This window comes from Lagenorhynchus albirostris, chromosome 10 (assembly GCF_949774975.1).
Source record: "Lagenorhynchus albirostris chromosome 10, mLagAlb1.1, whole genome shotgun sequence".
Lineage (NCBI taxonomy): Eukaryota > Metazoa > Chordata > Mammalia > Artiodactyla > Delphinidae > Lagenorhynchus > Lagenorhynchus albirostris.
In genome coordinates this window covers 9263646-9279598 of record NC_083104.1, presented here as the reverse complement: position 1 = coordinate 9279598, position 15953 = coordinate 9263646, and the positions used below count along the sequence as shown (strand labels likewise).

At 41.6% G+C, this 15953-nt stretch overlaps 1 protein-coding gene across 4 annotated transcripts in view; it reads left to right on the top strand.

The window, feature by feature from the left end:
* The window catches only part of GRM7 (glutamate metabotropic receptor 7), an 817821-nt gene that overhangs the window by 666139 nt on the left and 135729 nt on the right, over positions 1 to 15953 (top strand). For all 4 annotated transcript variants that reach the window (XR_009543110.1, XR_009543109.1, XM_060163876.1 and 1 more), the window contains exon 8: positions 13523 to 14458. Coding sequence is in view for 2 of the 4 variants with exons in the window: in XM_060163876.1 (XP_060019859.1) it covers positions 13523 to 14458 (936 nt within the window). In the remaining 2 variants the exon portion in view is untranslated. The remainder of the gene's footprint in view (positions 1 to 13522; positions 14459 to 15953) is intronic.

Sequence of the window (15953 nt, the reverse complement as noted above, 5' to 3'; positions counted from 1 at the left end):
TGGAGGGATACAGATTCTGCAGTATGTTGAGATAATAAACGTTACAACAGGGGAAAGAATTATTTGTTCTGAACTCCAAAGAATTAGAAAGCACTGTCTTAAATCAAAGCATGATCTCTCCTTAATAGCATTACTTCTCAGGGTCTTTAATAAACTAATATGCCCTGTGGCTCCCCTGACATCGTGATACTGAACCGTGTGGTTTTCTGTGTTCAGAAGATTATGTTGCAGGGCTCGTATCCATCAGAATGAAATGGGGGATAATGATGCTAAATAATCTGTATGAAAACAATTTCTATCCTCTAGTTCAGCAAAGGGAAGCAAGAGATTCGGAGGCTGAGAATAGAAAAATAGAAAGGAGGGAAAAGAAAACAGAAAATGAGAAGCTCTTCTTGTCTCAGAGGGTAAACTAACTGATCAGCATTCTTCCCCATTTACCTGGCAGAGAGCATGACTCACCCCAGGTGAGTGGGTGAAAAGCAATTTGCAAGTTGTCTGGAGTGTGCAAACCTAAGATGAATGGCTGCACGGATTAAAAAAGAAGATTTAGTAGCAGAGATATGAGGACTTCTGTTGTTCTTGCTTGTATAGTTTGTCATATTTAAGCAAGTCAGAGTCGGGAGGCTCAAACAAAAAGGAAGAATAAGGAGCATTCACGGGCACTAAAAGAAGGCATTTTCTCCTAAGGGTGTATCCCCTTATGTCTTTTCTTGGAATAGAATTTGTCCAAGTTTCATTCCATCTTTTAGGCTCTGTTGGGCATTTAAACAAATACATAATAGCCCCAGTTTTCCCAGTGGAAGCAGAAGAGGCAGGAGACTAGCACAGATAGAATGCTGAGAGATGTCAACAGAGGGAGAGGGCATTTCCAGCCTGGAGGCTTCAGAGAAGATTTGGGTTATTTGAATGGTTGCAGAATTAGGGGAAAAGCATGACAGCTAAAAGGATGAGTATAAACTAAATAATGCAAATAGGGAACCATAGGGTATTGAAGGGAAGCGCAAGCAGTGCCCTTTGCTAGAAGGAAGATGGGTATGGGTGGGGCTGGAGGTTGATGAAGGTGCAGTAGAACCACATTCGCCTTCCAAGAAGCCACCCGGGCAACTTCATGACGAATAGCATCTGTGAGCCGCTCTTCCAGGCATAGGGTGGACATAAGGAAACAACGTAAATGTGATCTCTTCACATGGAGGGAGCCGAACACAGAAGTAACCACCCGGATGTTTAATTTCGGATAGTAACTTAACAATGTAGAGAAATAAAGCAGAGGAGAGGAATAAGAACCGACAGGGAAGACTGACAGCAAAGAGAGTAACTGAGAGGACAGGATAATGATAACTTTAATAGAGCAATGTTTGGGGACAAAGAGGAAAGAGGTTTATGGAGAAGATTGGAACAAACTTTGCTATTTTTTGAGGGGAGCAAGGTGGAGGAGGCGTCAAAGATGACAGTACAGTCACTAATAATAATTGCAGTAGATAAAACTCATTAAGCTTTTACTATGGGCCAGACTACACGCTTCACATACATTCATTTTCTCAGTAATTCTGAAGCCAAATCTGGCCTCTGTACCCCGACACCGAATTAATTCTTGGAGACAGAGTTTTGGGTGAAGTAGAAAAGAATAGCTTCATTGTTTTGCCAGGCAAAGGGGGCCACAGTGGGCTAATGCCCTCAGAACTGTGTGTCCTAACGGGGAGGTGGGTTTGTGAGGAGTATTATAGTCAAGGGGCGGGGTTGTTGATAAGGGCACCTGGCATCAGGTGATGATGGGGCCAACTGTGACCTTCTCTGATATGAAGAGTGCTTCATCAGGTAGTTAACACCTTCCATTTGGTGAGGATTTTAGTTCTGCAGAAGAGCTCAAAGATATTGTTATGTGTGTCCCTTGAAGGGGGACCAGGACCCCGCCCCAAGGCTGCACCATCGTTTCTTGGCCGTTCCTCCCTGGTCTCTGCATCCCCCCCTGCCCCCACCTTCCCTGATTAGCAACGGTTTGAATCTGCCCTTTGGAACTCAGGGAAGGGGACACAGAAAGGCTTTTGTGCCCAGAAGCCCCACAGGGTCCTGCTTGGTTTCAATTCTAGGAGGTAATCATTGCTATGTGCATTTCACAGTTGAAAAAAAAAAAATAATAAGGTTCAGAGAGCTTAAATGACTTGGCTACCATGTGACCCAGCAATCCCACTGCTGGCATATACCCAGAGAAAACCATAATTCAAGAAGACGCATGCACCCCAAAGTTCATTGCAGCCCTATTTACAATAGCCAGGACATGGAAACAACCTAAATGTCCATCAACAGAAGAATGGATAAAGAAGATGTGCTACATATATACAATGGAATATCACTCGTGCATAAAAAGGAACAAAATTGGGTCATTTGTAGAGATGTGGATGGACCTAGAGACTGTCCTACAGAGTGAAGTAAGTCAGAAAGAGAAAAACAAATATCATATATTAATGCATATATTGGAATCTGAAAAAATTGGTAGAGTCGATCTTATTTACAAAGCAGAAATAGAGACACAAACGTAGAGAACAAACGTCTGGATACCAAGGGGAAAAGGGGAGGATGGGATGAATCGGGAGATGGGGATTGACGTGTATACACTACTGATACTATGTACACAATAGATACGTAATGAGAATCTACTGTATAGCAGCAGGAACTCTACTCAGTGCTCTGTGGTGACCTAAATGGGAAGGAAATCCAAAAAAGAGGGGATATTGTATACGTATGGATGATTCACTTTGCTGTACAGTAGAAACTAACGCAAAATTGTAAAGCAACGCCAATAAGAATTTAAAAACAAAAAAAATGACTTGGCCAGTGTCACTCTGCTAGGATTTGAACCCATGTCTGTCTGAGTCCAAGGCTCGTGTTATTAACTCCTCTGGTATAGCAGGACAGGTTGGAGGGTGGGTGGAGAGATCTAGAAAACGGGAAGGAAGGCGGTACTTCTAGTTTTAGATATGTAGAGTCTGAAATGCCACTACAGCATTAGTTGCTGATAATATGTGGCTGGAAGAATCAGAGCTCAAGAGAGAGGGGAGGCCTGACAATAGCCATCTTTAAGTTTTTGCCTGGATTAATTAGACTTACGTTGATCACTGAAGGCATAAAATATTCCAGTAAAAATTAATAATTAGGCACTTACGATGTCTCAGACACACACCTTACACATGCTGTCTCCTTTGTCGCAATGCATGTCATTCATAACAAATAAGCTAGGGAAACACGCTTCACATGGTTGACTCGCCTTGGGTCATACTGTCTGGCGGTGACGAAGCCAGTCTTTGAACCCAGGAAAGGCTGACTTCCTAGCTCGTGTTCTTTCTATTTTGAGCTGTAGCTAAGTTTACCGGAGGAGAATGTTCAGAGGGCGGTCAGGGACCTATTGAAATCCACTTCTGTCCTTGGCTGCAGGCGGTTGTTCTGACTCCCCATGGTGTGTTAGCTATGTTCGTGTTTCCACTACCTAGCAACTTGGTGCTCCAGATTTAATTCCCTTTCTTCTCTCCAAATGCCAAGGACATTCCACATATAAACTTCCATTCTTCAGATGTGTATTAAATGACCAACAAATAGATGAGACTCACGTAAGTCCTTATGGATCCTTTGATCGACTCCACTTACAGTTAAACTCCAGTTTTGGCCGGGGGAAAATCGTTTCTACAGTAGTGGTCAGTCTTTTTTCTCACCTCTTTCACCTGCCAGTGTTCTTGATTCCCCTCTCAGATTCTGGGTTTCCAGCATTGAGTAAAGTGGATGGAAGCTCTGAAATCACTGGGTTTACAGAGGAATTGGGAGACAGATTTTCATGAGTCACATATCTGCATAATTACAAATGGTGTTAAATTCTTTGCGGAGGGATCCTTTAGAGGTTATAAAAGGAGGAACCAACCCAGTGAGGGTGGGGCATCCTGAGCAAGTGTCCGGTAAGCGGAAGAGGTATTGAACAGCTAGTTACAGCACAGAAGCCACCGTGGGGCAGGGTGCTTCCTGGGACTCATAGAGCCAGGAGAGAGAAGCCACCTGGTGTGTGTCCCTTTGAGACGATGCTCAGCTAGGAGGCTAAAGAGCAATAAGAAGCCACTGAAGAATTAAGCAAAAAAGGTGACGTGATCACATCTCCATGCTGAAGCATCCTCCTGGCTCTGGTGCAGAGGATGGGATTAGGGAAAGGCCAGCAGGAAAGAGAGGTGAAGAAACCTCATAGAAAGCTTTTGCAGAGGAGGTGTGATAACAGGTGAGAAAAGAGGATTCATTTCTCTAAGGCGTTCGTTTCTGTCTCTTTTGCTCCCGACAATTAAAACGGGATCCAGCACCCAGTAACCTTACTTAATATATAGTTTGCTGGATAAAATAATTCATGTAAGTGATTGCAAGAGGGAAACCCAACACAAGTTGTTGGTCACTTAGATATGGGGGGAAGGGGCGGGGACCAAAGGAAAGGAAGATGTCAGCGATGACACAGCTTCTGGTTTATGGATTGATAAAGCTGCCATGCGCTAGGGCTTTGTCCTTCTTTGTCATTGCCTGTGAGTCAGCCAGTGTTTTCTGTAAAGGGCCAGATAGTAAATAGGTTAGGTTTTGCGGGCCATGCATTCACAACTACTCAGTTCTACCAATGTAGCCTAAAATCGGCTAGAGGCAATATGTAAATGAACAGTGTGGTGATGTCCCAGGAAAACTTTATTTATGAAATCAGGTGGTGGGCAGGATTTGGCGCACTGGGGGCCATAGTTTGCCAATTCACGGTGAAGATCGTGAATTCAGTTTTGAACAAGTTTATTTGAGGTATTTTTGAGGCATCCATGTGAATACGTTTACATTGTAAATTATTCTTAAATCCGTGCTTTAAAAAACTACTTTCAAATGTTTTTAATAATTCAAGCAAGATTAAATACCTAATGTTTGATCGGTAAGCATCATTTAGGGAACTGTGTCCCCAGGCGGGGACTAGATAAGAGATGATTTGTAGTTAACGTGCACATGATAAGGAGATGGCTCTTCTGGCAGTTTTGTTTCTGAAAGAGTTAGCTAACTGGTGTCAGCAGATATGTATTGTTTGGCCAACTGAGTATATGGTAATTTTGAAAAAGCATCAACATTGTGAAAATTCGAAGGTTCCCCAGAAGGCTGTCCTGATCCTTCTGGAAAAAATAAAATTAAAAAAAAAATAAAAGGAAGATCTGAAGCCAAGTAAAGATAACCCTTTTTTAGTTAGAGGTATAGAAAAAGGTGTGATAAAGAAAGAAATGTAGAATTACTTTGGGGGCAAACTGTTCAATCGGTCTGGGAGCTTTTAATTATGCAAATTTAATAAATACCACCCGCCTTTCCCCTTGTACTTAAGGAAAACGCAAGCATTGAAATAGTAAATGCAGGGCTTCCCTGGTGGCGCAGTGGTTAAGAATCCGCCTGCCAATGCAGGGGACACGGGTTCAAGCCCTGGTCCAGGAAGATCCCACATGCCACGGAGCAACTAAGCCCGTGCGCCACAACTACTGAGCCTGTGCTCTAGAGCCCACAAGCCACAACTACTGAGCCCACGTGCCACAGCTACTGAAGCCTGTGCGCCTAGGGCCTGTGCTCCGCAACAAGAGAAGCCACCGCAATGAGAAGCCTGTGCACCTCAACAAAGAGTAGACCCCCCTCGCCGCAACTAGAGAAAGCCCGTGCACAGCAACGAAGACCCAACACAGCCAAAAATAAATAAATAAACAAAACAAAAAAAGAAAGAGTAAATGCAGATCATTTTGGCAGAACTACTAATGAAGTCTATTCTTGATGTATAATTCAATATGTATTTGCATGGACATGTAATTTATTTTGTGTTCCTTTAGACTTTGTTTTGAGGAGAAGCACTCTTTTACTCTCACATCAGTTGTTTGCTTTATGGGCTGAGCCTTTCTAGGCATTTTAAGTTGTTTAGCCAATGACATTATGAAATATAAGTCCGGAGACCTTCCTGAACTGTGAAAATTTATAATTCCACTACAGCGCCATACTTTCCCATTAAACCATAAGAGTATAACTGAGAATTTTAGGTGACCTTCTCGGACTTTTAATGATAGCTAGTGCATCCTAAGGTCAAGAATAGAAGCCTGCAGTCAATAGATTCTCTAAACAAAGCAAATATTTTCTCCTAAATTCCAGCCCTTCAGAGAGTTTAGTTCATTCTTTCTCATACTTGTCTACATATGACCAGAGGAGCTTTCAAACACCCTGCTGCCTATTTGGAATTTTTAGAAGATCCCCAAGCGATTGAAACGTGCAGTCAAGTTTGGGAGCCGCTGGCATAATTCAAAAACAGGTCTTAATTCAGAGCAGACGTACAGATGGCCAAGAGGCACATGAAAAGATGCTCAACATCGCTAATTATCAGTGAAATGCAAATCAGAGCTACAATGAGGTTCCACCTCACACCCGTCATATGGCCATCATTAAAAAGTATACAAATAACAAATGCTGGAGAGGGTGTGGAGAAAAGGGAGCCCTCCTACACTGTTGGTGGGAATGTAAATTGGTGCAGCCGCCATGGAAAACAGTATGGAGGGTTCCTCAAAAACCTAAAAATAGAGCTGCCTTATGATCCAGCAATCCCACTCCTGGGCATATATCCAGACAAAACTATAATTGGAAAAGATACATACACCCCTGTGTTCATAGCAGCACTATTCACAATAGCCAAGATATGGAAACAACCTAAATGTCCATGAACAAAGGAATGGCTAAAGAAGATGGTGTGTGTGTGTGTATTCAATACATACATATATATAAATATACATATATATATATATATCCAATGAAATATTACTCAGGCATTAAAAATAATGAAATAATACCATTTGCAGCAACATGGATAGACTTAGAGATTAGCATACTAAGCGAATTAAGTCAGAAAGAGAAAGACAAATGCCATATGAAATCACTTATGTGTGGAACCTAAGATATGACACAAATGAACATATCCATAAAACGGAAACCGAGTCACACGGAGAACGGACTTCTGATTGCCAAGGGGTGGGGGGAGGGGAGGGAAGGAATGGGAGTTTGGGGTTAGCAGAGGCAAACTCTTATATACAGAATGGATAAACAACAAGGTCCTACTGTACAGCACAGGGAAGTATATTCAATATCCTGTGACAAACCATAATGGAAAAGAATATGAAAAAGAATATATATATATATACACATATAGCTGAGTTGCTTTGCTGTGCAGAAGAAATTAACACAACGTTGTAACTATAGTTCAGTAAAAATTTTTTAAAGAAAAAGGTCTTAGTAGCAGTACAGAGCTGTCCACATCTTGGACCTCGAGGTGCTTTACAGTGAGATGAAGCTCTAAATCCCTCCATGGGTGCCCAGGGACTACCGTAGTTAAAAACTAGTCAATTATGTACTCTTTTATGTACAATCTTTTATATACAGCTTTAATGAAGAAAGTGTATGGTACTTTCTTCCTAGAGTATATTAAACACGATGAATTGTACAAATAATTCCAAATTTTGAATAAGTAGAATTTGAATTAAGTGCATTTATAGCAGTCCCGAAATTCTGTTTTATAGTCCAGTCCTGCTGCCTAAAATTAAACAATCGGGGCTGAGGCTTAAAAAAGAAAAAAGAAAAAAGACATTGAGATACTACAAAATTCCTTGTAAAGCCATTCTACCTTACCCACTCCCCACCGGAACCTAAACCTGGTTCTTTTCTAGTATTAGAAATTCAGCATCCTTGTGCATTTTTCCTGAAAAGATTTTTTTCATAAATTAGCCAGGACAAATATATTTTAATGAACAAATGGTGTTTAATAAGAAAGCTCTTGTTAAATTAGCTCATTCTGTTAAGGTTTTAGTAAGTTAAAATGATGCTGTTGCAAAGAATTATGCAACAAAAGCACCAGCCAGCTTGCTCTACAGAGTGTGCGCTGGAAAATGCAAATGAAACTTCACTGGGGAAAATATCCCTGCAGTGACACAGTTTTCCTTCAGAGAGAAGATGTCTTCTAGATAAAAATGGATGCACTGAACAGTGTTTATAAAAACCCTCTCTGTTTGATTCCTGCATTTGGCAGTAAGACAGCAACTCATTGGGTTTTATTTTAAAATTCCAGTGATTATAAGGTTTGCGCGTCCCCGGTGGAATAGCTTTCTCTGCTAGAGCCAGACCCCAGTTTTTCCTTGCCAAACACATGTGCTAAAGAACTTTAGCTGACAGGTCCTTTTTCATTCTGTCTGAGCCTGAAGCAGTGGAGTCACAGCTGATTTTTTTGAGTCCAGGTGTTTACCGCCCTCTTTTCGGAGTGCTTTCAGGAGACAAAGACAAGTGTATCCGATCACGTGTGATTCACAAGTTTCCTTTCCTCCTGGAACTCTCTACTACCCACGCAAGAACTTGAATTATTGCCGAACTGTCCAGTAGTCTCAGGCCTTCACGTACCAGCTGCAGAAACAAGAAAGAGTGTGTTAGAATGTTTGACTGCAAGTAGTGGGCTACCCATGAGGTATTGGTTAACCAAGGGAAGTTTATTGTTTCATGTTCGCAGGTCAGGGTAGGGTGGTACTGGTGTTGGTTCATTTGGTTGACAAAATGATGCCGCTGTTGGGGCTTCCCTGGTGGCGCAGTGGTTGAGAGTCCGCCTGCCGTTGCAGGGGACACGGGTTCGTGCTCCGGTCCGGGAAGATCCCACATGCCGCGGAGCGGCTGGGCCCGTGAGCCATGGCCACTGAGCCTGCGCGTCCGGAGCCTGTGCTCCGCAGCGGGAGAGGCCACAACAGTGAGAGGCCTGCGTACCGCAAAAAAAAAAAAAAAAAAAAAAAAAAATTGCCACTGTTAAAATAAATGATTAAAGAAGACAATTTAGGCAGTACAGACACACCTTATTTAACATTTTGTGGACAGTCTTCTTTCAGAGAACTGCAAAATGGGGTGGAAAGCTGAAAGCTCTCATAGGATAAAGAATAAGGAAAAGACATATAAAAATTATCTGATGGGCTGGGCCCACATAGTCAACCCTTTTTGGGGTGAGAAGCCCCTGAGTTGACTTAGCCTTTGGAGATTGGCTGTAGATGTAGATGTACTGCATTTCTGATCCAGTGAAGCTTGTTCACAGGAATGTGAAAGTTATCTTAGTTTTGGCTTACGGACGTGGCACCCCATACAGGAGTGGCTCCATGTTGAGCCTAGAAAGTTACTCTGAGAGCATCCAAGATACAAATTCTGTTTTTGTTTTACTATCCTCAGCATATCAGCTTTGTTCCTTCAGCTTGTCTCTTCGTGGTGGCAGAATGGCTGCTGCAGCTCCATCTATCACATTTGCAACACATCAAAGGCTGAAGACAGCATCTCTCTTCTTTGTGTCTCTACTTTAAAGAGTGGAGAACGCTTTCCTAGGACTCCACAAAAGGCTTATTTTTGCTTTCATTGGCCAGAATTCCCTATTTTTCTCTTTTTTAAACCATTGATTCACTTATCCATAAAATCTATGTGCCATGCATGGTGTTAATTGATGATACTAGCTTTACAGGTGTATTCTCTTGCCAAGGGCTGAGATCTCAACAGTCCTTTGCCATGAGCCAGGTACTGAGCTGATCCAGTATCCAATAACCATAAACTTGGGATGTCCAGGAAGAAAATGCATTCTTATCAGGGAATTTAGAACTGTGTCTTCTAAAGAAGACGATGGTAAACATCCTAGCCTTTTTCCTAATCTTTGTTGACCTGAAATAAATAGACTGACATATATTGCTCCAGCAAAGATGGGTTTACTTGAGATCAGCAAGAGAATTGCAGTTCGGGTCTGAAACCGTGGCAAGCCACATGCAAGACCCCTCACAGCAAGGAAAGGAGAACACTTTTGTAGAGGGGAAAAGGAAGTTGGAGGGCAATAGTAAAAGGTTCATGGCTTTTCATTGGTCGAGTCCTTCCAAGGAAGAGGAATCTTCTTCCTGTTGGGTTCAGCTGTGGGCACCGGGCGTGAGATGTCCCCCTTCTCCTGACACACTTTCACTGAGATTTCTATTGATTAATTTTTTACATCTTTCTGCAATTTAACTTTGGCTTTCCAGCTAACTAAATAAAACACAGTTTTGTTGCAGAGTTTAGAACAAACTTGAAATTTGCATTCCTTCTAGCCTTTTGACAAAGTCAATTGACATTACAGTTAATTTTTCAAAACCCTAAATTGTTACCCTCTTTAAAAAAAATAGGTGCCCGTGGTCATTTGCAGCTGTTTCTTCTTAGGAAACAAGGCACTAAATTTGTGTGGATAAGTAAAGATATACACAAATCATATGTGTCACTTTAACAAAATTCTCACTTACTGGAGCTCTTAAAGGTTAGTTGGTACCTTTATGGAACATAAATAATATTTTCAATAAATAATGATTTTTGTTGGCAAAGCAAGTAAATTAGACTTCTGTTCATTTGGAGCAAGAAGCAACTTTGTTGCTTTAATATATACAATTAAATTGAGTTGAGATCTACTTTAAATGAAAATTGAAAACAAATTAAGTAGTCAATGTAATGTTTGTGGTTATAGCTGTTGTATACATTTGGTTAAGTTGAGAAAAAAAGCTGTTCAGCATTGCTGACCATTTTATTTGTGGTGAGGGGGGATTGCAAGCTGGCAACATATGAAATTGGCTGTAAAATATTACATATAATGATAATTTGTTTTTATATTTGTATGAGCCCTACATCTATTCCATAGCTTAAGTTTAATCATATGGTATATTAGTTCCCACTCGTGTTGGAATCAGGCGATCTCAAGTTTAGCTAATGATATTTATTTGTAAGTTTTTTTTGTTAGTCTTTCTTCCTAACCATGTGTAGGGCCTTTTACTTTGATATTTTGAAACATTTGTGTTAATAATAGCAATGTTTTAGGTTCCAACTTCTTGAAATTGGACGTTTATAAAGTTAATGCATGTCTTTTTCTCCCTTATTACAAATTATTTCCTTAATTTTATGACTTTGGAATGGCTGACAATGACCTACTGGTGCAAAAATGATGATGTTGAGAAAGAAATGATTATGTTTTATATCTGGTTAGATTTATTAGTGCTGACTTGGGCTTTGTGCTCAGGCAGATGAGTTCATAGGAGTCATCCAAAGATACTTGGGTCTCTGATTAAAGTTTAAATTCAATCACTAGAAGGTTATAATATTTTATAAAGTTTAATCCTTGAGCCGTTCTTTTCCCCAGAGTTAACTACATTTGATTCAGATGTTGAATGTAGTTCTCATTCAAGTTTTGATGGAATCATCACACCTTGCTATACACTGCATCCTGTTTTAACAGAGCATTCAAATTCCACTGAGCAATAAATTAGTTCCCCCCCTTATGTCTTAAAAGTATGCATTTAAAAAAGGCTCAGGGACTTCCCTCGTGGTGCAGTGGTTAAGAATCCGCCTGCCAATTCAGGAGACACGGGTTCTGATCCATGGTCTGGGAAGATCCCACATGCCGCGGAGCATCTAAGCCTCTGAGCCACAACTACTGAGCCCGTGTGCCACAACTACCGAAGCCCGCATGCTGCAACTACTGAAGCCTGCGCATGTAGAGCCCGTGTTCTGCAACAAGAGAAGCCACCACAGTGAGAAGCCTCACACCACAACAGAGTAGCCCCCACTCCCCGAACATAGAGAAAGCCCGCACACAGCAACGAAGACCAAACACAGCCAAATCAATCAATCAATCAATCAATCAATAAAAATAGTTAAGACTTTCCAGTATCTTTCTAACCTATATTTTTGTTCACATATCTTAAAAATTTGATTAACTAGATATGGGGAGTATCAGCCAGATTTGTCCATTGGAATGTATTCGTGTATTTTTTAAGTACATCTTTTGCAACACGTAGATACTAAAATTATTCATTTAGTAGGTATATTTTTCAGGACCCTTGGTTACAAGTAAAAGAAGTGCAATTCAAAGTACTTCAGCATAGCAGTTTACTGAGTCACATAATGACACAATATAGGGAAAACCTGCTTCAGGCGGAGCCGTTACCAGGAGCTTAAACAGGCTTATCAGTAATCTTTCTCTTCAATTCTCTACTCTGCTTTCCTTGATATTGGCTTCTTCCTCTGAGAAATAACTTCCTCTTTATAGCCATGAGCACCAGCATCCTTACATCCTGGAACCTGCAAATCCAGCAGAAACAAAGATTTTTATCCTACGTAATCTCTGTAAAAGCCGTGAAGTTAAATGCTGTGCCGTTCTGTAATGACCCCATCCCTGACCCAGTCTCTGGGGCTAGGAGGTTGGAATGTATCAGTGGTTGACAAAGTGTGATGGCTAGAGAATCTCCAGCAACACCATCTGTGATTTTGTTAGAAATATATACTCTCGGGCCCCATCCTAGTCCCAGTGAATCAGAAAATCTGAGAGTGGGGTTCAGCACGCTGGGTTGTAAAAACCCCTCCAAGTGATTCTAATGTGGACTCAAGCTTGAGAACGACGCACTATCCTAATTGGCCCAGCCTGGGTCTTGCTTGCCACCCCTGGAGTTTCCGTGTAAATCCCATCTCACAGAAAGTACATAGGAAAAAAAGAAAAAGTGAGGAACTGATATCAGGAAAAAAAGAATAGATGCTGTGCTGGAAAAGATGAGATATCAGCCCCGTAATAAAGTTCTTCTTTGTTTCTGATGCCATTATTTCTCAGAAGACTGTTAATTATGAATTCCCTTCCAGAAAGCCAATATTCTAATTAAGAAAGCACACGTTCATCCTCCTCTAGGATATAGTGTTTTAGTTTAAATTTCATCTCCAAATAGGTACATGGCTCATCTTGAAAGGTTTCCAGACCATATTACTTTCTTATCAAATGCTTCGTTAACTACAATTAAAACTTTCAATAATGAACCTTATCACTCCTCTGTGATAAGTAGAATAGGTTCACTTGCTTCAAAATTTCTCAATGAAAATGGCAGTGATGCCTACAGAATTTTAGAAAAGGTGGTTAGCACTGCAATATCATCCAAAATAATTTAAAAACAATTAAAAAAAACAAAAGCATCTAATAAGGGAAATGAATACAGCTTTTCACGTTACTTAAGATTTTTAACTTAATTTGGGACATTTGCACTTATTACCCAGGAGGCGGCAGTAGAGAGCATGTCAGTAGTCTCTGACTTTATCTAATCCTAAGAATCCTCTGAGTACTTGTTGAAAATGAAGATCCAAAGGCTCCTTTTCAGGATATTCTTATTTGGGGGGTCTAGGGTGGGAACGGGGGGTCTAGGGTGGGAACAGGGAATCTGTATTTCCAATAGCTACCACAGGGAATTCTTACAATCCGGCATGTTTGGCACACTCTACAGTGGTGAAGACTGAGGATGCTACAGTGAAATGGTGTGGAGTTGAATCTTGGTTGTAGCTCCTACAGCTGGGGGTTACTTTACCTTGTCAAGTCTCACATGTTGTTATCATTACTGTTTGTTGTTATTGTTCTTTTCCTTTCCTCTTAACTAATCTGCCTGTTGCACCTTCTTATTTCTTGTTGCAGATAGAGGACATGCAGTGGGGTAAAGGACTCCGGGAGATCCCGCCGTCAGTGTGTACACTGCCATGCAAGCCTGGGCAAAGAAAGAAGACACAGAAGGGAACTCCTTGCTGCTGGACCTGTGAGCCTTGCGATGGCTACCAGTACCAGTTTGATGAGATGACATGCCAGCATTGCCCCTACGACCAGCGACCCAATGAAAACCGAACCGGCTGCCAGGATATCCCCATCATCAAACTGGAGTGGCACTCCCCCTGGGCCGTCATCCCTGTCTTCCTCGCCATGTTGGGGATCATCGCCACTATATTTGTCATGGCCACTTTCATCCGCTACAATGACACTCCCATCGTCCGGGCATCTGGGCGGGAACTGAGCTATGTCCTGTTGACGGGCATCTTTCTTTGCTACATCATCACTTTCCTGATGATAGCCAAACCTGACGTGGCAGTGTGTTCTTTCCGGAGAGTTTTCTTGGGCTTGGGTATGTGCATCAGTTATGCAGCCCTTTTGACAAAAACCAATCGGATTTATCGCATATTCGAACAGGGCAAGAAGTCAGTGACAGCTCCCAGACTCATAAGCCCAACATCACAGCTGGCGATCACTTCTAGTTTAATATCAGTTCAGCTTCTAGGTGTTTTCATTTGGTTTGGTGTTGACCCACCCAACATCATCGTAGACTATGATGAACATAAGACAATGAACCCTGAGCAGGCCCGGGGAGTTCTCAAATGTGACATTACGGATCTCCAGATTATCTGCTCCTTGGGATATAGCATTCTTCTCATGGTCACATGTACTGTGTATGCCATCAAGACTCGGGGTGTCCCAGAGAATTTTAATGAAGCCAAGCCCATTGGATTCACCATGTACACAACATGTATAGTCTGGCTTGCCTTCATTCCCATTTTTTTTGGCACCGCTCAGTCGGCGGAAAAGGTAAGTGAAAATGCACACCGCACACCATGCGTTTCAAAAATGTGTTCCTTTTTGAAAATATTGAAGCCAAATCGATTGTATAGAGCAAGAGGTTTTAAAAATGCAGAATGGTATTCCCAAGACTAGACAAATCCTGAGTTAATAGGCATCAGTGCTACAGAAGTCCAAAACCTGCCTTGGGCTGTGCTATTGGGTTGGCCAAAAAGTTCTTCCGGGTGTTTCTGTGACATCGTACCCAAAAGCCGAACGAACTTTTTGGCCAATCCAATACAGTCATTCCACTGGAAACCAACCAGAGGTATAGACTTTTCAAGTCAACTGATTAGAGAGTGATGCAATGTAGCAAGAGATTATACAGTATAACATAATCCAATCTGTCTAAATTAAACCTTCCTATTCATTCATTACCCACTCCCTCTTCTTTCATATGTATTTCCTTGGGATAAGAGAGGAGGGCCGCAGTCCGTTATTTCCCAGGAGAAGGATGGTCATCACCAGCTCTCTCTCTTCCTAGTGGCTGTGTAGGCGCTCACTGTGGATTGGATCATGTGTGTGAACTATACAACATATGTCTGTATGTACATGTATCTCTAAATGGGTGGATATAGGAGACCTTTGGTTGTCATTCCAGTCTATAGGCTTCCTACAGCTAGATGTACAGTAATTGCCTCAAGTGAGGCAGAGCGATATCAGAGAGTCAAGTCTCCAGCAGTGGAAGGGCCAGTACGTCACAGAGGAAGTGTCACCTGGCTGCAGAAGTTCAAAGTTTTCAAAATTGGTGGGCCCTAAAATGTTGATCCTAGATACGTTCGTTCAGTGTACATGACCTCCCCCATCCCATATATAGAGTTTTATGTTTTTTATGAGTCTGTAAGCGAGGCAGTCCTAATATGTTGAATCCTAACGCAACTAATACATGTGTAGCTGTAGGTCTGACATGTGCGCGAATCAGGCAATGATACCGTGTTGATTCTAAACGTGATTCACATACGTCTGTGCTCACCTGGATATTGTTTTGTATATATGCAAACTGGGCAATGCTAATAGGTTGATCTTAATAAGATGTGGTGACCTTTACTCAGTGAAGGTAGCTCTGGCCTGTCGGTACAGCTGAAGCCAGAACTGAGACTTAAGTCCTCACTGGCGCGCTCTATAGGGAGAGCACAGTTACAGCTTGATTAGAAGTCAGCACATCGGGCGTCTACCCTGGTACCACGTCACTTGGGAGAAGTCTCTTCAACATTCAAGGACTTAACGCCCTAAGTGGGGAGAACAAGGATTGAAGTAGAAATGTCTACACATTTACAAATCTCCGCTTCTGGGAATTAGTTGAATCCGGTTGTTTATAATCATAGAAAGGATGAATGGACTTTGACTGGTTTTCCAACTGAAAAGATGTCTTTTACCTAAACAGTTTGAATTAGCAGCTATAAGATTGGACTGTGTTTAAAATGAAAAAGGCAAATATCTTATGAAAGCACATAGAATTCTAAAA